Source organism: Crinia signifera, chromosome 2 (genome assembly GCF_055691185.1).
Source record: "Crinia signifera chromosome 2, ASM5569118v1, whole genome shotgun sequence".
Lineage (NCBI taxonomy): Eukaryota > Metazoa > Chordata > Amphibia > Anura > Myobatrachidae > Crinia > Crinia signifera.
Genome location: NC_139218.1, coordinates 296755717 through 296778912, shown reverse-complemented (window position 1 = coordinate 296778912; position 23196 = coordinate 296755717). Strand labels below are relative to the sequence as shown.

At 45.0% G+C, this 23196-nt stretch overlaps 1 protein-coding gene across 4 annotated transcripts in view; it reads left to right on the top strand.

Annotated features, from left to right (window-relative positions):
* Nucleotides 1–23196, top strand: part of PIBF1 (progesterone immunomodulatory binding factor 1) — a 270000-nt gene that overhangs the window by 151308 nt on the left and 95496 nt on the right. For all 4 annotated transcript variants that reach the window (XM_083168868.1, XM_083168869.1, XM_083168870.1 and 1 more), the window contains exon 15: nt 20517–20647. In XM_083168868.1, the coding sequence (XP_083024994.1) occupies nt 20517–20647 (131 nt within the window). The remainder of the gene's footprint in view (nt 1–20516; nt 20648–23196) is intronic.

Below are 23196 nucleotides of genomic sequence, written 5' to 3'. Positions count from 1 at the left end.
CAAAACAAAGGCATTACTGGCACAGTCATTGCTTCCAGGCTCTCATGCCCATAGAACATTGATACTTGTTTGTTTAAAGTAACAGTATCTAGGAAACAATTAGGCTAGAACTGTCCTACTGAAAGCCAGGAAAACATTTCTACGCTCTGGCTAAGATGTACCTGTAATGCTGGTAACTCACTCGCATTGGGTTTCCATGAGTGATGCAAGTACAGGGTCTACTGTTAATGAGCTCCAGCTACATCAAGATCAGGGGTTCACAAACTCGGTCCTCAGGACCCCACACAGTTCACATTTTCCAGGTCACCCAACAGGTGCATTCAGTACTCATTGACACAATTTAAAAGATCCACAGGTGGAGCTAATTATTTCACTTGTGATTCTGTGAGGAGGCCTGCAGAACATGCACTGTGTGGGGTCCTGAGGATCGAGTTTGAGAACCTGTGATATAGAGACCAGTGTTGCCCATTTGATTCAGTTGGATTTCCGTCATTTCGAAACCCCACTGAAACAAATTGGCAACAGAAATGAAACAAGTTTTGGCAATGGCCACCCCTCCCCAGAAATTTGCCTATTAGAGCTATACAGTCTGTGACACTGACTGACTACATGTGGTCTGAAATAGAATGAGCAGACGCAAACTCCTCTTAACTGCTCTGCTATTTATGCAGTTTTCCCATGCCAGCCATGATTTGATTGGCCAGTGCTATTGGCCGGAGCTTTGGGGACTTTCTGCTTTTAATTAAACCAATATTGGTGTAAGGTTTAGGGGGCAATTACCAGTGCTGTATTTCTCCTATATTGTCTGAATCCATAGAAAAGCATACCACAATGCTTTAAAGTGTTAATTTTATGTATGCTTCCATAGAGTTGAGTGGACTTGCCCAAGTGTGGTTAAATGCTTTAAAAAAATGCACTGAATCAGAAAGAGTTGCATTGTGGTTGAATTAAAAAGCTCAGGTGAGATGCAGCATGTGATCTCCCTGCTAGGAATTCCCCTTTATTTTAGTATTTTAAAGCACATGAAACTGGGTACCATAGAAAGCAAATGCTGCCTCGAGCCAATCATATCATGAAGGATTCTCTGATAACATAGGCAAACTGTCCCTATTAGACTTAAATCTAAACGCCCATACACACTTGAAGATTTTCACCTGAAAATCGGTCAAAACAACCGTTTTGAGCGATTCTCAGCTGAAAATCTCCTAGTGTGTATGCCCCCAAATTATCGACTAGCAATGATGTGCACTCCCGCATCATCGCTAGCGAGGCCCCTCGTCGGATGGTTTTCTATCCATCATCGCTGTGTGTGTATGCAGCGGGCTGAAAGACTATCCACTTTCAGCCCGCTGTACCGCCCCGTTGCCTCCCCCTGCTCACCGCTTGGAGACGGAGCAGGGGGTAGAAGACGCACTGCCGGCAGCAACCCCTCCCGGTCCCCCTGTCATCGGTGTCAGCACTCCGCATGTGCTTCCAGCCGCCTGCTCGCTCCCAAGTCCGTCTGCCCCCCGCACGCAGCAGCTCCCGGTCCCCCTGCTGCCGCCGCTCTACTGCTGAAAAGAAAACAGCAGCAATTTTTACACGGTGAGACCACTGCCGCCAATGATAAGGCTGCCCAATTATTTATTTATATATATATCCAATGAGGCCTTCGGCACTCCCGCCTCACCACCATCTCCACTGGGGTTAGTGCGCTCTGGTGCCCTCCCAATGGGCAACAGCCAGACAATAGATGAGGAATGATCAAGCGGCACTCGAAGACTTGCAGGTGATCAAGCCCACGTGGTGAAACGCGTCTGTTGCCGCTGATCTAGCTGCAGTAGCTCCCCGAGCATCGGGACACTGACAGCTCCACGTCGTTTCAGTTACCCGTCACTCCGTCAGGTATCCTCCCCCTCCCCTCTGCTTCCCTGGTGTGCGAAGGACACACTGGCAGCGCATCTCTGGTCCTGCTCTACTGCGGTATCAGGACAGACCTAACACTGCACACAGCGTTTGTCCACGCACACCGCTTCTCATGTTTTCTGCCACAATGTGGCGGCCTCATCCCCAACACCTCCCGTCCGCTCGTAGATGACGGGCTGGTGGTGATTGATCCCTGCGAACCACCATTGTTACTTTTCTTTTCTTTCTGTCTCGTTTCTTCCTCTCTCTTTCACCTTTCTTAGCTCTGTGCCAATCAAGTGCCTTACCCTTTAATATTGTGCCATTGTGTTCCTATTTGGGCTGCATTTCTTATTCCAAACACTTATTGAGTGTACAGATACATCCCCTGTCATTTGCTGCAGCTCCAAATCACTAGCACACACTACGCACTATTTGGTCTAAACTGTTTGGTTACTATTACAATTATTATGTTTATTCATTTATTTATCTCCATTTTGCTGATATCTTGCTGCCTGGCTTCATGAATATTGTTTGTCTCAGAAGCTCACTAGTGGAGATTTTGGGTTATATTTACCTGCTGTGCTGTTTTGTCTGTTTGCTGCAAAACTGACTACACACATTGGTGTGTCGATAGGACGATCACACCTTGCTACATAGCTGCTACCAAACACTTTCATCACTGTTTTGTATTTAAAAGACTACACTGCAAGGTATCAGGTTAGACTCCCTGTCTCACTGGTATATTTTCTGCCAACCCAACGACACACATTGATGTCGACAGACTAATGATACCTTGCTATCTGTACGCTACTATTATTTTTCAGCTTTGCTTCCGATTTACGTGGATTAGCAAATTGATGCAGCAGGAGATCTGGTTTGAAGGCGTTTAAATAACGCAGCCTAAATACCCACACTTATTTCAAGCTTTTTTTAAACTTTTCCTGGCTCCTAATATACAATATATATATCCTCTCATTTCAAAAAATGTTTCTCTCTTTCTCTCTCTCTCTCTCTCTCTCTCTCTCTCTCTCTCTCTTTTTCTCTCTCACTTTCCGTGGAGGAGAGACTTTCTGGTGGCGCATCTCCTCCCTGCAATACATTGGGCGGTATTCAATGTGAATACCGGCGACGTGCAGCGAATCCTGTTTAGGATTCGCTGCACATTCGCCACTGGTCGCCGCGTTCCGGAGCCTCGACGGCTCCAGTATTCAACGAGTCAGGGGCTCGCTGCCCCTGACCGGCGAATATGAGCTCCTGCGGCGAACGCCGCAGGGAGCCTGAGGACGGTGGCAGGCAGGGAGATGGAAGTCTCCCTGCCTGCCCCAGAGCGTATGTGGGGGGGAGGTGGGCTCCCAGGGTGCCAGGCAGCACAGGCTGCCCCCCGGGGGTGCCAGCAGGGGACCGGGTATATTCACTACACCCGATCATGCATATGTAACGATCGGGTGCAGTGAATATATGACTATCTAATGAGCGGCTCGGCTCCGGCGCCCCCTGCTGGCTGGTCAGTGTAAAAAATATATATATATATATTTTATTTTTTTTATTAAATATATATTCATGTGCTTACAGCACATGAATAAAAATAGCATGCCCCTCCTCTGAATAAAATTCCTGATTTTTGGACACCAAATGTAAAAAACGAAACACTTTATTTTAAAAGTTCACCTTCCACTTCACCATAAAAAGATAGCGATTGCTACTCGGTGAATCATGGCGAAAAAAACCTTGAAATGTATTCGCCATCTGGTCATTGAATAGGGTGATTCACCGTTTTTGTCAAAAATTCGCCTTACAGCACAAAATCGCCATAAATACCTGGCAAATCAGCCTCATTGAATACCGCCCATAGGCATCAGGGCGGACCTAACACCACTCACATAAGTGTCCTCTTTTTCATCTGCTCCCTTTCCATCAGTGCATCAACCTCTTCTCTCACCCTCTGTCACCCGCTCCTATTTGTGAAGACATTGGGCAGCAGAAAGAGTTGAATCTAATCCACTGTACTTCTACTTTTCCATTCTTTAAGGATACCTGATATACTATGATGCTAGCATTTATGCTTATGTATTAACACCATCCTTTACCATCAACGGGTATTTTTGTGATTAAGTGTCTGTACCTGGTTAATTCATTTCTATCAAAAAATTACTTTTTGACAACACAAGAGATACCAGCAGTACAGACCTCTCACAGACGCTGGACGCGCCATCAGCCGGGCCTATTAAGGACCCCATCAAATCATTTATTAACAACATATGATCATCTAATAACACCACTAAACGGCCACCTTATCGACAATACTACATGGCAAGTTGCCTTTATGTCGACAAAAATACATTATAAAATCTCAGTGGCCTACCTTTGTTTTTCATTTTTGTTTTTTCACTAAAAATTAAAAAAAAAATTCTCACGCATTCAACTCTCTATGGCAAATTATGCATTATATGTAATTATAGAGTTAGCATTATTTTAAAAAATACTTAGAAATAAAAGTTAAGTTTTACTTCACTCATCTAACACCATCATCATTTATTCAAAAGTGTGCCTCCAAAAAGGAATCCTTTCTGCTAACGGTGGCCCTCTACTTGTGGACCACTGTCTCCTTGTGTTTAAGTATACTAGTACTTGATTCCTGGGGGCACCTCCAACACCAAATACTGTCTATGGCCCTTATTCTGTTTCGTGCGGTACGGCCCGCGTGCGGCCGTACCGCCGATGTTTACAGTCTGCACATGCGCAGAGGTCATTCTGCGCATGTGCAGCCCCCTTCGCCGCAGACATATTTCGTCCGCCGCAAAGGGGGCGTATAGGGGCGTGAGGGGCTTCATCCCCTCATTTCCCTATGTGTACGCCCCGTGTTTCATGGGCGTTCCCATGCAAACGCGGGGCGTATGCATGGAAATGAGGGCATGACGCAGCTCATGGGGGCGGAAAGCTGACGTCGCCGGATGTCAGCTTTCAGCCCCCATACAAGCTACCACACGGACGATTGTCCGTGTGGTCTCAGCTTGCGGGAGCTGCTGGGGCGTGCGGACCTGCCTTCGATGGTCGACGACCATCGAATGCAGGGGGCAGCTCCCACCATGGTGGAGGCGTACGCCTCCACCATTTTTATGCGGATAGCCAGCCGTCCGTGTACGGACGGCCGTGTCGATCCGTCTCGTGGGCGGGGATTGGTTTGTGCGGCCGGAGCCCCGTGTGCGGCTCTGGCCGCACCAACCAGAATAAGGGCCTATATTTGTAAAGACTTATTAGTGTTTAAGTTGGTTCTATTACTACATATTTAAAAAAAATCGTGTCCTGTGCAGGGTACTATTCCTCTTTGCTACCCACACTCGAAGACTTGTCAATCATCAAATAAGTGTATTAGCAGAAAACTTTTTTTCTGCTAATACACTTATTTGATGATTGACAAGTCTTTGTGTGCCACCTGATTATATTTCACTGGCCACCGATTATTATTATGGCAGTAATGCAAAGCATACATTTTTGGCACAGGCCGCCAATGTATGCGTTACTGCAGCCACTGGCCAATGTATATTATGGCTGTAACGGCCGGGGCGGCGTTTACCTGTTCCCTGGGCTCCAAATATACCCAGCCCAGCAATCCGTTCTGAATCAGGCCCCAAGCACAGAAATGCACTGAAATTAAAGGGCCCCTGCTCCCACCCTTGGAATACAAACCCCACCCATTATGTAAATATCCTTTTATAATGAAAGATTTTCATCAAAGTCTTTCGCCGCCTGAAAATCTCTTGCTCTTTGGGGATAATAGCTCAGTGTGTATGCACTACTTTGGTGACAGATATATCTTTAAGAGATTTTGGCAAAGTCTTTTGAAATGAAAATCTCTAAAGGCCCATACACACTTGCCGACTTTAAGCTGAAACTCGCTCAAAATAACCGTTTTGAGCGAGTTTCAACTTAGTCGGGAAGTGTGTATGGACCACCGATGTCCGACTAGCGATGATGCATGCTCCCGCATCATCGCTAGCAAAGTGGGCCATCTGCTGGTTTTACCAGCACGTTTGAGCCATCATCGCCAGGTGTGTATGGCAGCCGGGCTGAAAGATGAGAGACTTTCAGCCCAGCTGACCGGCCGCTCCTGCCCCCCGCCGCTCCCACCTCCCGTCTCCCCCACCGGTGTATATTCACCCCACCGCCGTTCCCATGCCTCCACGCTGCGCTCTGCTGCTGCACCAGACGCTCTCCCCGGCCAGGCCACACAGACCGGAGGAACGCCCCGCCCCTGGCACAACTCCCCGCCCCCAGCTGAAATATGCATGCCACTGGACACCAATGAGATTTTTAAAACAGTAATACATAGATTGCTGGCACATGCCAGCAATCTATATATTACTGGTACCACTGGGCACCAATGTATTTATATAAGCCACTGACCACCAATGTGATTTTAAAGCCAGTAATATATAGATTGCTGACACTTGCCAGCAATCTATATATTACTGGTACCACTGGGCACCAATGTATTTATATAAGCCACTGACCACCAATGTGATTTTAAAGCCAGTAATATATAGATTGCTGACACTTGCCAGCAATCTATATATTACTGGTACCAGTGGGCACCAATGCATATATATAAGCCAGTAATATATAAATTGCTGGCACATGCTAGCAATCTATATATTACTGGCACCACTGGGCACCAATGCTATTTATAAGCCAGTAATATATACAATGTATATATTACTGGCACCACTGCCCACCAATGTATAATTTTTATGGTGGCAATGTATACATGTATACATTGCCACCGCAGGCTAACAATGTATACATTACCGCAAGCTATTTTCATGTAGGTAAGCGGCACTAATGTGGCATAATATGTAATAGCCATTACAGTGTGTGATAATGGGCATCATGGTGTGTTGCATAATATTTAATAGGCATCAGTGTGTGCCATTATGTGTAATGGGCATTAAGGTATGTGACGCAGTGGGCATCACGGTGTATAGCATAATGTATTATGGCCATTGCAGTGTGTGGCATAACATGTAATGGGCATTATGATGTGTGGAATAATATTAAGTGGCATTACGGTGTGCAAAATAAAGAATAGATTTTTAGCAAAGATTAAAAAAAAAACATTATAAGGCCGATCAAGAGGCGGGCAGTGGGTGGTCAAGGTGCGGGCCACTGTAAGAGAATATCTCAAAACAAAGGTGGTAACCCTTATTTTATTATGGCAATAGATTATACATTGTTGGCGCAGGTGAATGGATTTCCCCGGGTGGGGCAGCGTGTACCTGATCTCCGGGCTCTGAATATATGCAGCCCAGCGATCAGTTTTCAATCAGGCACCAAGAACAGAAATGCACTGAAATAAAAAGGGCCGCTGCTCCCACCCTTGGAATTCAAACCCCGCCCATTATGTAAATAGCCTTTTATATGAAAGATTTCTTTCGCCTTCGGAAAATTTCTTGCTCTTTGTGGAAAATAGCTCAGTGTGTACGCACTACTTTGGGGAAAGATTTATCTTTCAGTGATTTTGACAAAGTCTTTTGAAATAAAAATCTCTAAAGGCCCATACACACTAGGTGATTTTCAGCTGAAAGTCGTCTAGTGTGTATGCCCCACCAACATCCGACTGGCGGTGATGCACGCTCCCGCATCACCGCCAGCGAGGTGGGCAGTCTGCTGATTTTACCAGCACATCTAGCGATGATAGCTGGTTTTTCAGCCATCATCGCCAGGTTGTACGCAGCGCGGGCTGAAAGATGATAGTCTTTCAGCCCGGCTGACCGCCACGCTCCCAGAGGTCACGCTGTACAGGCTACACAAACAGCCGCCTCATCCTGTGTGCACCTTGCTGACCTCCGTCCACCTCCATGATATCACCCACCCACCCAGGCTGCCGGCACTCACATCTTACCGGACCCCGTAGCATCGCCCGAAGAACCACCCACTCAGGCTGCATCCTCCTCCACGCCCAGCTCCATGGCCCACCGACTCGGCCGCACTGCAATTGTAAGTAAATATTCGGGCAGCCGGGGCGGGATTTTGTATAAGGGAAGCCAATCCCGCGAATCCCGGGATTGGGCATTTTTCAATCCCAAATTCTGGGATTGAAAAAATGCCCCGGTATTGGCATCCCTACCAGCAATGTATATATTACTGGCCACCATGGGTTAAATTGAGCCGAAGCGTTGAATGACTGCGTTCTGTCAGTTCATTTTGGAGGTGAAACGTCCGCTCACCTTGCCCTGCTGTCTGTCCCTGCCTGCGTTAAAGAGACCGCCTGCAGAGCGGTGGTAAAACCGGCTGTCTCAGAGCAGGTCCAACCATCCGCTGTGCGGCTATTTCGAATGACACGCCTGCTTGCAACTCGCGAGCCACCGTTGCCTGATTGGCTGCGGGTCACGGACAGATGGACCTGCTCTGAGACAGTCGGATTTCCCTACCCGGCGGTCTCCTTTACTGATGCTGGCAGGGACAGAGGGTACCCTTGATGAAGGTGGTCGCACCACCGAAACAGGCTGTCGGGTATTGTGGCTTGGAAGCTGGTGACGGGTGTTCCTGATGCACTATACTACAGTGTTGGACAATGATAAGTAACATGCACCGATTTTTCTTATTATGCTATTCCAATATGCTGCCATGTGCTTTTTTTTCAACTTTTATGTAACATAAAAAGTATTTTTCATCAATTTGGTGTGCAGACCACTTTCTACTTTGTAGATACCACATATATGCAATTTTGTATGTGCTCTGGCACCCAACCAGTTCATCCCATACGGTGTGCGGTGTGTGCGGCCAATATACTTATCACGGGCAGCAGTGGCCATATCCCCTATCAAGAAAACACTTGCCCATGTTTTCCAATACCCCTATAAGCTCCTCTCTCTCCGAGGTAATTCGCACAGCTCTCAGTAGTTGAGCATACGGGAGACCAGTTTTAAGAGGTTGGGGGTGGAAACTCGACGCCAACAACAGGCTATTTTTATCGGTAGGTTTTTTAAAAAGCCCAGTCTGGAAATGTCCATCCACAATCGACACCGATACGTCGAGGAAATCAATAGATTCCCGACTACACGTGTGGGTGAAACGGATGGAGCCTGGGAGGGAATTGAGTAGCAACACAAACTCTTTCAGCAAGTCCTCACTACCCGTCCAAACAAAAAACAAATCATCTATATATCTAACGTACATAGAAATAAACCGAGAAAACTTGATATCAGACATAATGAATTTACTTTCGAAATCATACATAAACAGGTTTGCATACGATGGGGCCATGTTTGACCCCATCGCAGTTCCCTTAAGCTGTAAATAAAAACTATTATCAAACAGAAAATAATTCTTATGTAAAATAACTTCAATAAGTAAAATCAAAAATTCAATAACTGGGCCCGAGTAGTGAGGACTTGCACAGATGGTCCTATGTATTGCCTCAACCCCCTCCTCATGTCCTATGTTGGTATATAGGCTGGTGACATCCATGGTCACCAGCATGCTGTTGGGGAGCGGCTCACCGAACTCAGAGAGCTTATTCAGGAAGTGGGTCGTATCCGGTAACCAGTACGGTGTGTTCTGGACAACGGACTGTAGATAAAAATCTACATACTGGGAGATGGGTTGACACAAAGACCCAATTGAAGAAATTATGGGTCTCCCAGGTGGAGACACCATACTCTTATGTATTTTGGGCAGAGCATAGATGAGGGGTATCCGCGGATACTCCTGAGTAAGGAAATCCGCGGTCCCCTCATCTATCCATCTATTGGTAAGCCCCAAACCAATGATGGAGTCAATCTCTAGCTTGTAATTGGCTGTGGGGTCAAACCGTAATTTTTTATAGCAGGTACTGTCCATGAGTTGGCGCATAACCTCATCCACATAGCCAGCATAATCCAATACCACTATCCCCCCGCCTTTGTCGGCGGGGCGGATAATGATTTACTTGTTCTCACGCAGAGAACGCAATGCCTCTGATTCTTCCTTAGTGAGATTGGATCGCTGGATATGTGCTTTTTTCATATGCGGTATCACATCATTGCGCACCAACCTCATGAAGGTATCAATAGATGGATTATTACAGGGAGGGTCAAAAGATGACCGTACTTTAGAGGGATTAACGTTAGCAAGGGAATCACAACTGTTACTAATCTGTCTCGAAAAATGATCTTTAAGTCTCAGCTGTCTGTGAAATTTGTACAGCTCAGTCTCACAATCAAAGGCCCTCTGTTTAAATGTGGGAACAAAGGTGAGTCCCCTGTTCAACACACTCAATTCAGCCTGTGTGAGTTGATACTGAGACAGATTAAACACCATTAATTCCTTGCACCCCTCCGACTTTTCTGCCTTTCTGTGTTTGATCCCGCCCCGCCTGCAAAGTTTTTTCCCCTTCGCCTGTTCCGTGTGGAGGTGCCCTCTCCTAAAAAAGAAGCCGCTGCACCTCTAGATGACTGTTCTGCCTCACTTTGGGAGGAGTCCACATCCGTGAAATCTACTTCCCCACGTCTCCTACCCCCAGAGTCACCCCTCCAGGTGCGCCTGGTGGTTTGGCCCGTTATCCAGGGATACACCCTTAATTCCTTGTAGTCATCTTTGACTCTCTTGTATTTGGTTTTCTTAAAAACCAACAATTCAGTTTTAAATTTCATCACCGCATCCTCAAGTTTAGTAAGCCACTCCCCTCCAACATCAGCTTTTAAACATGCATCACCATTATGTTCACACAGGTCAATTCTTGCTGTACAGCAACTATGTCTTGATTGACCTGTTGTATCACAAGGACCATAAGGTCTCTACTGCACTGATTAAGGATTTGGCACCATTGGGTGCAAAAATCCTTATTTGATCGACCCAGCGTCGGCTGGTTCCTAACTCGGAACCCCCTGGGGATTAGATTCTCTTTGTAATACTGGGACAATGTAAGTCCATGGAGCTCCAGCTCGACTAGTCGCTTCCGCAACTTCAATAAGTCCGAGTATACTTCCCCTGGGCTATCTTGATCAAAGGCCAACGCTGTGGTGTCCTTAAACAGAATTTTTGAAATGTCCTTGTCAGTGAACCTCTTGGTACCAGTAAGATCCTCCATAATTAAATTCACTCTCTGGTTACTCTGCTGAGGGTAGCAGCATGAACCACAAAAAGACAAAAACCAATAAAAAAATAAAAAAATGTATGTACAAGTAGCAAGGAGGTGCATCTCCAATTTCCAAGGTAGGTATATCTATTTTCGTGTTGGGAGACGCACACACTTCAATTCAAGCAATGGGAGTGCCAGGTCTATATAATATAAAGATTTATACCAATGGTCAAAGCCGTTGATAGGACCAGCACATCCAAATAATCACCAATCTAGGTAAGAATGCAACACATATTTAATGTGAATAAAGGAAGTATATAAGGCCAATATACTTATCACGGGCAGCAGTGGATCTGACATGAAAAATGAACAGCATGGATCACACATGTAGTAGCGGTGTCCGTGAATCAAAACCAGTAACCCTGACGGGCCGTTTCGGCGCTAGGGCGCCTTTCTCAAAGGGTATCACCTAGCTTAGATACAATTAGACCTTAAATAGGGAGTAAATTAGTGCATACTCACATCCTCACGTGTGCCATGGACGCCATCCTCGCCGGCGCGTCCTCCCACCGCATTCTCCACTTCCGTCTGGTTCCCTATACTAGCCGGAACTTGATATCGGGCATAGGAACCAAAAAACTGGTCACAGGAGTGCGGGGAAGCGGAAGACGTCCGCACAGCTCCGGATGTTGTCATCCTGGCGTCAGCGTTGGCATGGAGACGCGTTTTTTCCATCCCTGTTACATAGGATAAACACATCATAATCAAAGACAAATAATATCAAACCATAAATAAACAAAACGGATGGTTGCTGCATGTGTCGTGTGAACGTGTGAGGGGTTAGCTTATAAATAGATTAATCGATCATAACACAAAGGTGTCCGTCCCCAATCACCACGTCACCATCAACACAGGCAGGTTCCATCAATAAATAAACAAAGGAAAGGAAACTTACAAAAAATCTATACATACACCAAGAGATACACTACATCTAAATGATGCATATATACATGGCCAGTGGGTCATTCAGACCCAATACAGGCTCCATCCTCATTTCATCACCACACGATTATATATATATATATATATATATATATATATATATATATATATAATTTATGGAGACAAAATAATTAAAATGAATTCTATGTAGTTTAGTGTTGAGGTAGCGTTAGGAATAAAGAAGGGGTTATTAGGCCCTAAGGGGGTATGGTTAGGGTAAGCAGCTCTTCCAACACACCCATGAGGTTGCTGCCTAATGTCGTTTTTGTTTTTGGGGTGTCGCCAGTAGCCCTAATCCCCAGCTATGATATATGTTCAGTTTATGATGACATGGGACCAGTGGGTATGAAAGTTTCAATAATAATGGTCCACCGGAAACAGCTGGAAAATTTTGGGGCCCTCTTTTCAATGGGCATGACCCTGTTGAGCCTGTGGAATACTTTCTGCACTGATGTTCTAATCCTTCTTATGCTGCACAGAAATAATTTCAGCCCTGTGATTCAGTTTTAGCAGCATCGCCAGCTTCTATATCAACATCTTGCCTGGATCTTGTAAATTTCCATCTAGGCAATATTCCGGTTCGCTGAAAATGATGGCAGTAGATAATGGCCAGGGCAACTGCATAAAGTAGGATCATTGAGACGAAGGCAGCAAAGCAGATGTTGGTCTTGCTTTGTATTTGTTGTTCTTTCATGTCCTCTTTCAGATCCTTATCCTTACTTTTAAGGTAACCTACAGTCATTAGCTCTTTATCCTCAGTATCCAAATCTGATGGAGCTATATTTGACTCCCTCATGTCGGTGTTGGGCTCCACAGTAATAGCAGCCATTGAACTTTCTGGCATTAAAGCTTTATCCTCACTGTCCCAATCTGTTGAAGCTGGATTTGACTCCCTCATGTCTGTGTTGGGCTCCGCGGTATCAGCATCCATTGGACTTTCAGGCAAGAGATCGTCCTCTTCCATGTCCCAATATAATGGAGCTGGTACTAAGCCTCTCATGTATGTGATGGGCTCATTAGTACCAGCAATGCGACTTTCCAGCATTCCCTCTTTATTCTGAGAGTCCCAGTCTGACAAAGTTGGCTGTAATTCTCTCATATTTGTGTCAGGCTTCTCGGTACCAGCCACGTGATTTTCGGGCATGAGATCAGTCTCAAGAGTTTGAGCTGAAACTAAGTCTGTGCTGTCTGTGGCAGTTGCTCCGGTAACTGCCATGGCACTTCTTCCCATCACGGTCAACTTCAGGATTTCCACTAAAATCCTTCCATCCTTGTTGCTCAGTGGACTAAGTGATGTTTCCTGTCCAACTGAGACTTTGACAAGCGTTCCTACTAAAAATAGCAGGAGGCAAATAAAATGAATCATCTTCATTGCTTTCTATGCAGAGAAATGAAATAACCTTTGATGTTGGTTCTATTGTGACTGTTGTGCTCATTGAGACATCATCACTATGATGTCACAAGGGGAAGAGATGGAAATGTTGTGTTGTTGTCTTTTTTTTTTCTTGTGTGTGTGTGTGTGGGGGGGGGGGGGGGTGTTTAATATATCTATAGGTGTCCCCTCAGGGAGAATATGGGTTACTTAATAATATTTAAAAGTAATATACAGCCAGAAGAGTTACATTTAGCATTTGTACCTTCTAGTGCAGGGATTTCCAGTCTTTTTTGAACCACAGCACCCTAAAGTATCAGAATTTTTTCACAGCATCCCCTAGGCCCCCCCCAGAAAACAGCATAAATGTAACATTATGTAGATTGGGTTTATATGCAATTCTTAGTCATTTAAAGGGCATGACATTTTGGAAAAGGGCAGGATTTGCTTCTGTTTGTACACATGTTAGGATTGGCACCCACCAGCACTGGTTCTGCCCATAAATAATTGACCATAAATTATTTGAATTGGTCCTGGACTACCAAGCAGGGGTACCCCTGCAAGTGTCCCGAGGCACCCCAGGGAGCCACGGCATACAGTTTGGGAACCACTGTTCTAGTGTGTACTCACTAAGGCGCTGCCGATTTGTAATTGTTCTTCCCTATAATAATTTCTGTGATTACCTAAGCACTTTATTCTCTGTCCGTCCGTCCCCCCCCCCCCCCCCCATTCCTTATATGTTTAATAAATAACCTATTAAAGGTGTTCTATAAGAGGAAATCTGGTGCTAAATTGCTGAGAGGTTTAATCCTAAAATTACATTTTAACCCCTTCCCGACATTTGACGTATATATACGTCATGGCCGGGATGTACTTCCCGACACATGACGTATATATACGTCATGACTTCAAAGTGCCACTGCGTCTAGAGACGCAGTGACAGAGGGATGATGTCTGCTGTACCTGACAGCAGACACGTCCCTGCATGCCCAGGGGGGGTGGCGATGCAGCCCCCCCGTCGGCGATCGCTGTGATTGGCTGTTCAATGTGAACAGCCATTCGCAGCGTTTTCCTGTGTTACCGGCGAATCAGACGCTCGGTAACACAGGTGTCAATCACCGCCGGGTGTGAGGGGGCATGAGGGGGTCATCGGTGACGACGACACCTCACCCCACCTGCCCCCAAGGCTGTGATTGGTCCGTCGGACCGACGGACCAATCACAGCCATGGCACGCCATTTAAACTAACGGTGACTTCGCTGCAGACGCCATTCCGGTCTGGAATTGCGTGCAGAGCGGTCACCGGCCACTCTGTCCTGCTATACATACCTGAACCTTGCCTGATACTTACCTGATCACCGCTGGTAGCGTGCTGCCAGCAGCTGGATGCTTCCTGGATCTTGTGACTTCCTGTGTCCTGCTGCTGCAGTGTCATAGAGTCACAGATCGTGAGAGATAGTGACAGATAGTGACAGATAGTGACAGATAGTGACAGATAGTGACAGATAGTGACAGAGAGTGATAGAGAGTGATAGAGAGTGATAGAGAGTGCTATATTTTGTGTCTGCTGCACCCCCTTTTGTGCTGATCACTATATCTGAGCTGATCAGCAACTTTTTGGGGGTGCAGAGGTTTTTTTTTTTATACATATACACCTGTCAGTTGCACCAAAGGTTGTGCTGCCTGTGCAACTGACTGCTGCCCCCCCTTTTGTGCTGATCAGTTTAAATTAATTAAGATCAGCAACTTTTTGGGGGTCCAGGTTTTTTTTTTTATATTCATATATATATATATACCTGTCAGTTGCACCAAAGGTTGTGCTGCGTGTGCAACTGACTGCTGCCCCCCCCCCCCTTTTGTGCTGATCAGTTTAAATTAATCAGCAACTTTTTGGGGGTCCAGGGTTTTTTTTTTTATATATATACCCTGTCAGGTTGCACCCACAGTTGTGTGCCTGCTGCCCCTCACTGCTAATCAGTGTTGCATCACTGCATCACAGATCTGCAGGTTTTTTTTTTTGGAGAGTGCAGTGGGGTTTTGTTTTTACACCCACGTTGCTTTTGTGGGTGTCCTGTGGCCGCTGAGCGCTGATCAGTGACGTACAATCACTGAACAGCATTTTTGGCACAGGGTTGATATCATTTTTTTTCTTGCAGTTTTTTTACATTTTTTTTTTTTTTTGGAGAGTGCTGTGGTATATTTTTTTAAATTGTTTTTACACCCACGTTGCTTCTGTGGGTGTCCTGTGGCCGCTGATCAGTGACGTACAATCACTGAACAGCATTTTTGGCACAGGGTTGATATCATTTTTTTTCTGCAGTTTTTTTAAATTGTTTTTTTTTGTTTTTACACCCACATTGCTTTTGTGGGTGTCCTGTTGCCTTTGAGCGATGTTCAGTGACGGACGTTACTGACCAACATCTGTGCTCAATTTTTGGCGCAGGACCTTTTTTTTTTTTTTTTAACCCCTTCAATTTTTTTTTTTTTTATTGGGATCAAATTCCTGTATAAAGTATTTTTTTTTTCTGCACTACATACACACTACACACTACATACCCCCCGTGTTGAAATAAAGTTTGTACCCCCCCTACACTATACACGTGTTGAAACATTACACTTACAGAAACACAAAAATAAAAATGGCATCCCAAATGTCATCCCAAATGTCATCCCAGTCATCCAGAAGAATGTATTCAGCGGAGGAGGCATATGCCATGCTTGCCTCTGACTCTGACACAGCCAGTGATGCAAGCGGGGAATTTGAAGGATTCGTCTTAAGCTCCTCTTCCTCCTCTGGTTATGAGGGACCCCCTCAAAGACGCCCCCGTAGAGCAGCTGAGACCCCCCCCCCCCCCCAAATGATTGATCCCGTATGGACCCCACCACCAGACAATTTTGAGCCCCAGGTTCCTGAGTTTTTGGCCATCCCAGGAATCCAATTTGATTCAACAGGTCTCAGAGAAATTGACTTTTTCAAATTATTTTTCTCTGATGATTTTATAAATTTAATGGTGGACCAAAGTAATTTATATGCCCAGCAGTTTATTGCTCAAAACCCCACGTCATCATTTGCTAGGTGGACCCCTGTAGATGCAGTAGATATGATGACGTTTTGGGGTCTGGTGTTACATATGGGCATAGTAAAAAAGCCAGAAATTAGGCAATATTGGAGTACAGATGTTCTGTACAGCACCCCACTTTACCGTATGGCCATGACTCGGACTCGTTTTGAGATAATACTTAAATTTTTACATTACACCGATAATGCACAGTGCCCACCCAGAGATGATCCCACCTTTGACCGGCTATTCAAAGTCAGGCCGGTCATTGATCATTTCAGTGCCAAATTTGCAGAGATGTACATCCCTGAAAAATGTATTTGTATCGACGAGTCCCTTATACATTTTAAAGGAAGGGTTAAATTCCGCCAGTACCTTCCCAGTAAGAGGGCAAGGTATGGCATAAAAATGTATAAACTGTGTGAAAGCACCTCAGGGTACACCCACAGGTTTAGGGTATATGAAGGGAAGGATTCAAGAATTGAACCGCCAGAATGCCCCCCCTCCCTCGTAGGTGTTAGTGGAAAAATTGTCTGGGATTTAGTGCACCCCTTCCTGGATAAAGGTGATCACCTATATGTGGATAACTTTTACACTAGCATCCCCCTGTTTAAGGCCCTTGGTTCAAGAGGTACAGCAGCTTGCGGTACTGTGCGCAAGAACCAAAGAGGCCTCCCAAAAACGCACATTGCCCAAGTACTGAGAAGGGGTGAAAGCAGGGGAATATGCACCGAAAATATGTTGTTGGTCAAATATAAGGACAAGAGGGATGTCCTTATACTGACAACAATTCATGGAGACAGTACCACCTCCGTCCCTTTACGAGGTACCAGTACCCACACCTCAAAACCTAATTGTATCCTAGATTACAATAGGTACATGGGCGGAGTGGATCTTTCAGATCAGGTACTGAAGCCGTACAGTGCCCTGCGGAAAACAAAAATCTGGTACAAGAAGCTGGCCGTGTATATCATCCAGATGGCACTGTATAACGCTTACGTGCTATTCCGTTCTACCAGCCAGAGGGGGACATTTATGCACTTTCAAGAGGAAGTCATAAAGGGCCTAATATTTGGGAACCAGCAGGCAGAGGGCCCCAGTACTTCTAGTACTGGCCCCCGTATTGTACCAGGGCAGCATTTTCCTAACGAAATCCCCTCCACTGCAAGAAAGAGCAGGACACAAAAAAGGTGCAAAGTTTGCTATAAAAAGGGAATAAGAAAGGATACTATTTTCCACTGTGAAACTTGCCCCGACAAACCCGGCCTATGTATAAAGGAGTGTTTTAAAATATACCACACATCTATGGATTATAAGGTTCATCATTTCACCGTGCTTCGGGGGTCTTGCTAATGCCACATAGCACCCACCATTCATTCCACCAGAATCTGAGCTGCAAAATCCAAAAATCACTCCTTCCCTTCTGAGTCCTGCCATGCACCCAACTGGTATTTTTTGGTCACATATGAGGCATTGCCATACTCGGGAGAAATTGGGGCATAGATTTTCGGGTGCTTTTTCTCCTTCATACCTGAACTGCATTTTTGTGTAAAAAAATGTAATTTTTCATTTTCACTGCCCAGTTGTATCAAAATTGGTGAAACCCCTGGGGGTTTGAAATGTACACTATACCCCTAGATGAATTCCCTGAGGGGTGTAGTTTGCAAAATGGGGTCACTTGTGGGGGGGTTCCACTGTATTGGTGCTTTGGGGGTCTTGCTAATGCGACATAGCACCCACCAACATTCCACCAGAATCTGTGCTGCAAAATCCAAATATCACTCCTTCCCTTCTGAGTCCTGCCATTTTTTGGTCACACATGAGGCATTGCCGTACTCGGGAGAAATTGGGGCACAGATTTTGGGGTGCTTTGTCTCCTTCATTCCTTGTGAAAATGCAAAATTTTGAGCCAGAACTGCATTTTTGTGTAAAAAATGTAATTTTTCATTTGCACAGCCCAGTTGTATCAAAATTGGTGAAACCCCTGGGGGTTTGAAATGTACACTATACCCCTAGATGAATTCCCTGAGGGGTGTAGTTTGCAAAATGGGGTCACTTGTGGGGGGGTTCCACTGTATTGGTGCTTCGGGGGTCTTGCTAATGCGACATAGCTCCCACCAACATTCCACCAGAATCTGAGCTGCAAAATCCAAAAATCACTCCTTCCCTTCTGAGTCCTGCCATGCACTCAAATGGTATTTTTTGGTCACATGTGAGGCATTGCCGTACTCGGGAGAAATTGGGGCACAGATTTTGGGGTGCTTTGTCTCCTTCATTCCTTGTGAAAATGAAAAATTTTGAGCCAGAACTGCATTTTTGTGTAAAAAATGTAATTTTTCATTTGCACAGCCCAGTTGTATCAAAATTGGTGAAACCCCTGGGGGTTTGAAATGTACACTATACCCCTAGATGAATTCCCTGAGGGGTGTAGTTTGCAAAATGGGATCACTTGTGGGGGGGTTCCACTGTATTGGTGCTTCGGGGGTCTTGCTAATGCGACATAGCACCCACCAACATTCCACCAGAATCTGAGCTGCAAAATCCAAAAATCACTCCTTCCCTTCTGAGTCCTGCCATGCACCCAAATGGTATTTTTTGGTCACATGTGAGGCATTGCCGTACTCGGGAGAAATTGGGGCACAGATTTTGGGGTGCTTTGTCTCCTTCATTCCTTGGGAAAATGAAAAATTGTGAGCCAGAACTGCATTTTTGTGTAAAAAGTGTAATTTTTCATTTTCACTGCCCAGTTGTACCACAATTGGTGAAACCCCTGGGGGTTTGAAATGTACACTATACCTCTAGATGAATTCCCTGAGGGGTGTAGTTTGCAAAATGGGGTCACTTGTGGGGGGTTCCTAACTTTTAGCATCTTATGGTGCCTAGAAACCTACATGGTGCCTAAAAAATAATCTCATAAAAAGGAGGCTCCAAAATCAAGTAGGTGCTCCTTCTATTATGAAGCCTGTGGTTTGGTCAACGTGCACACTAGGGCCACATATAGGATATTTATGAAAACAAAAGAATTGGGGGAATCAATTTTTAGTCACATTTCTCTAGTAAAATCTACTGTGTTCCTTAGAAAAATGTATTAAAATTGCAAATCTGCAAAAAAAATGAAATTTTGAAATTTCACCTACACTTTGTTTTAATTCCTGTGAAACACCTAAAGGGTTAACAAACTTCCAAAATGCTGTTTTGAATACTGTGAGGGGTGCAGTTTTTGAAATGGCATCATTTATGAGGGTGTCTCACATACAAGTCCCTCAAAGTCACATCAGAACTGAACTGGTCCCTAAAAAAATCAGTGTTTGAAATTTTCTTGAAAATTTGAGAATTTGCTATTCATATTTTAAGCCTCCTAGTGTCCAAAAAATTTAAAAGGAAGTTGAAATAATGATGGAAACATAAAGTAGACATATGGTCTATGTTAGTTATTAACTATTTTGAGTGGTATGATTATTTGTCTCACAAGCAGAAAATGTAACATTTTGAAAATTGCTAAATTTTCCATTTTTTTACGACATTTTGGTATTTTTCACAAAAAAACACAGACTGTATCGACCCAAATTTACCACTAATTTGAAGTACAATGTGTCACGAGAAAACAATCTCAAAATCACTGGTATAAGTAAAAGCAAAAAAAAGTTATCCCCACTTAAGTGATACATGTCAGATTTGATAAAAAGGGCTCTGTCTGGAAGGCAAAAACAGGCTGCGGCGGGAAGGGGTTAAAGATACATTCTTATTTTGCAGCACATTTTGCCTTGCTTGAAAAAATAATTTTCACAAACCTTAACTAAATGTATTATTGGCTTGTATAATATCAGTGTGTCCTTTTGTATAAGAAGGAAAGCTCTTCAGCCATATTTTATGTTTAGGGTTTGTTTTTCAGACACTTAAGAATACTGCGATTTAATACTGGTGAATAATTTTAGCTGATTAAAAAGGAAAACAATCTATATACTGTTTTTTTGAACGGAAGCAAACATTCTTTGCTCGAATGAACAGGAAAATTAAAATAATTATATATGCATCTTATTTTTTTACATAGGTATAAACTCTTCAGGAGACTTTAGAATAATAATGTGTATTAATCCAGAAAGAGCTTTAAAATATTTTGTGTGCTTGTTTTTTCATAGCTGGACAGGACTAACTCCCTGTTAAGTCAAGTTCACCAGCCATACCAGTACCTAATTGAATCTGTGCGTCAAAGAGATCTCCAAATAGACTCCTTTAAGGACCAAATTTCAAAGCTTGAAAAAGATGTCAGGTAAGCATAGAGTTGTTGTTTTTTTAATTATTATTTACTCTGTATTATGAGTTAATTATACAGGTTGAGTATCCCGTATCGGGGCATCCCTTATCCGAATTATTCCGAAAACCGTTTTTTTTTTTTTTGTTTTTTTAATAATTCAATATTTTTTTAGGTTCTTTTCCCCCTTACCCCTTATTTTATACTAACCAAGTCCCCCGGCGTCCACTGCAGGCCTTCAGCATCCTCTCCCTCGTCTCCAGCGGTCCCAGGAGTGCATTGCGTGAGTATGTGCGCGCGCCGGTGACGTCACCGGCGCACCTGGGAACTCGCGCAATGCACTCCTGGGACCGCTGGAGATGCCGGAAAAGGTGCTGGAGGCCTGCCGTGGACGCTGGGGGACAAAGTGGACACCGAGGAACCATTGGGGCACCACCAGGGGACAGGTAAGTAAAAAATTATTGAAAAATCCCTTATCCGGAATACTCGTGGTCCCGAGCATTTCGGATAAGGGATACTCAACCTGTATGACTAAAAAAAGTATGCAATCTAGTGTTAAACTATACACAGATGTCAAATTAAGAATTATGTTTCTTTAAAATAGAATAGAAAGAAAAGAAGGATGGTCTGCTTAATGGTTCAAGATACTTCTACCAAATAGTCTGGATTTTCCTTTTAAGCAAAAACTCTGGTGCAGCAGATATTAACAGTAATGTCAAAAGAACTAGTGTACTAATGTTTTTTTTGTATATTATGTTTTTGTTTGTGTTTTTTAATCATTTTGTCTTGCTGTTAGAAGAATGTTCCTGTTTGTCCTAGGATTTTTTGTAAGCTGCTATTAACAGTTTTTTATTCTGTATACAGGGCCGGTGCCAGGTACGGCACCGCCCCAGGTGAGGCGGGGGGAGAGCGCCCCGCCGCCCGCCCGCCGCTCACCTGCTCCGGAGGGGACCGCACAATCTGCCGCGCACTGCTGCACACCGGGGGAGACTTTGCAAGGCGCCCCGCATTCCCGTCCTTCAGCTTCAGCCGGAGGGCGCAGTCCACCGTCAGAGCCTTCTCCTCCAACAAGCAGCACACCAAGTGCAGCCTGAGCCAGCACGTGCTGCGGGAGACCTGGGAGCTGCTCGGCCTGTTCCGTGCCCTGGGCCGGGGGGTGTGTTCTTTGCCCCGGACAGGCAACTGGTGGTGGTGGTGGCAGGGCCAGTGCTAGGTACGGCACTGCTCCATAACAGGGGGGGACTGGAGCCTCCCGTTGCTCACCTGCTCCGAGAGTGGGGGTGATGCGACCGCTGAGTCGCCGTTCCACGACAGGGGGAGAAGAGTTGCGGCAGAGGAAGGGGAGGGGATGCGGCCACCACTGCCGATACACTCCAATAAATGCAGGGTGTGGGGATGGTGCGGGCGCCGCTGCGCTCACCAGACGCAGGGGACCTGGCTCAAAGGGGGTTGGGGACAGTGCGGGCGCCCTTGCACTCACTAGGCACCATGAGGGGGGGCTCCCAAGTGCCGCCCTCCAGTGGCCGGCGCCCTAGGCAAATGCCAAAAGCTGCCTAGTGGTGGCGCCGGCCCTGTCTGTATATTGTCCTGTAACTGCCATGGCAATCTCAAGCACTTATCTAGGAAGCAGGATGCTCTGAACTTCCACCTGAGCTCTAATTGCACTGTGACTACCTCCCCCTCATTTTCCTGCCTCTGCCATCATATGGAATGTAAGACCTTTGCGTTTGTGTCAGTTTAACATGGCTACACTATGGGCCAAATGTAATAGGGTGAGAGTTTCAGAAAGTGAGAGATTTTGGGAGAGTTTTCCCATTTTTTTAAAGCGGCAATCAATTACATGGCAAAATCTACCTGGTTTTTCAGTGTAATTGATTGCTGCTTTAAAAAAAAAAAACTCTCCCAAAATCTCTCACTTTCTGAAACTCTCACCCTATTACATTTGGCCCTATATGTCTATAAGGCATACTTATCTGCATTCCCCAAAAAATATTTTTGCAAAGTATTAGATAGGGATTTGTAGAATAAAAACCAAGAAGAATAATTATGACATGCATGCTTAATAGTTACTTAGCTTAGATCTTCAGCTTAGGCACTATGGCTGTATTTGGGTAAGGCTGGGGGGGAGGGGGGGGGTGTAGGGCTAGGCTGCCGGGAAGGAGGGCTAGTACATAGAAGGGGGGTTTGGGTTAGGCTGCAGTGCCAGGATTTTAGGTTTATGCAGTGGTTAGTGTTAGACTGTAGGGGGGAACATAGGGAGGATATGTAAACTTAACTTTCCCATCAAGGCTCCTTCCTTTGGGAACCCAGTGTTGGAATTCTGATCACCGGCATACCAGCCCCTCAGCATAACACACCACCTCCATGCTTTACCATATCTACTATATATCATAGACAAAATTTTGGGAGTACAGCGCTCTACTGGGGATATAATAAACAATTGGAGTATAATGATATATTACCAAACTGGGATCCTAGATATTGTCCGTTCCTTTGTTACTTCATACGGTTCACATGAAAAAAAAATAGAAAAATATACAACATGTGTAGTAGTCCTCAAATACATA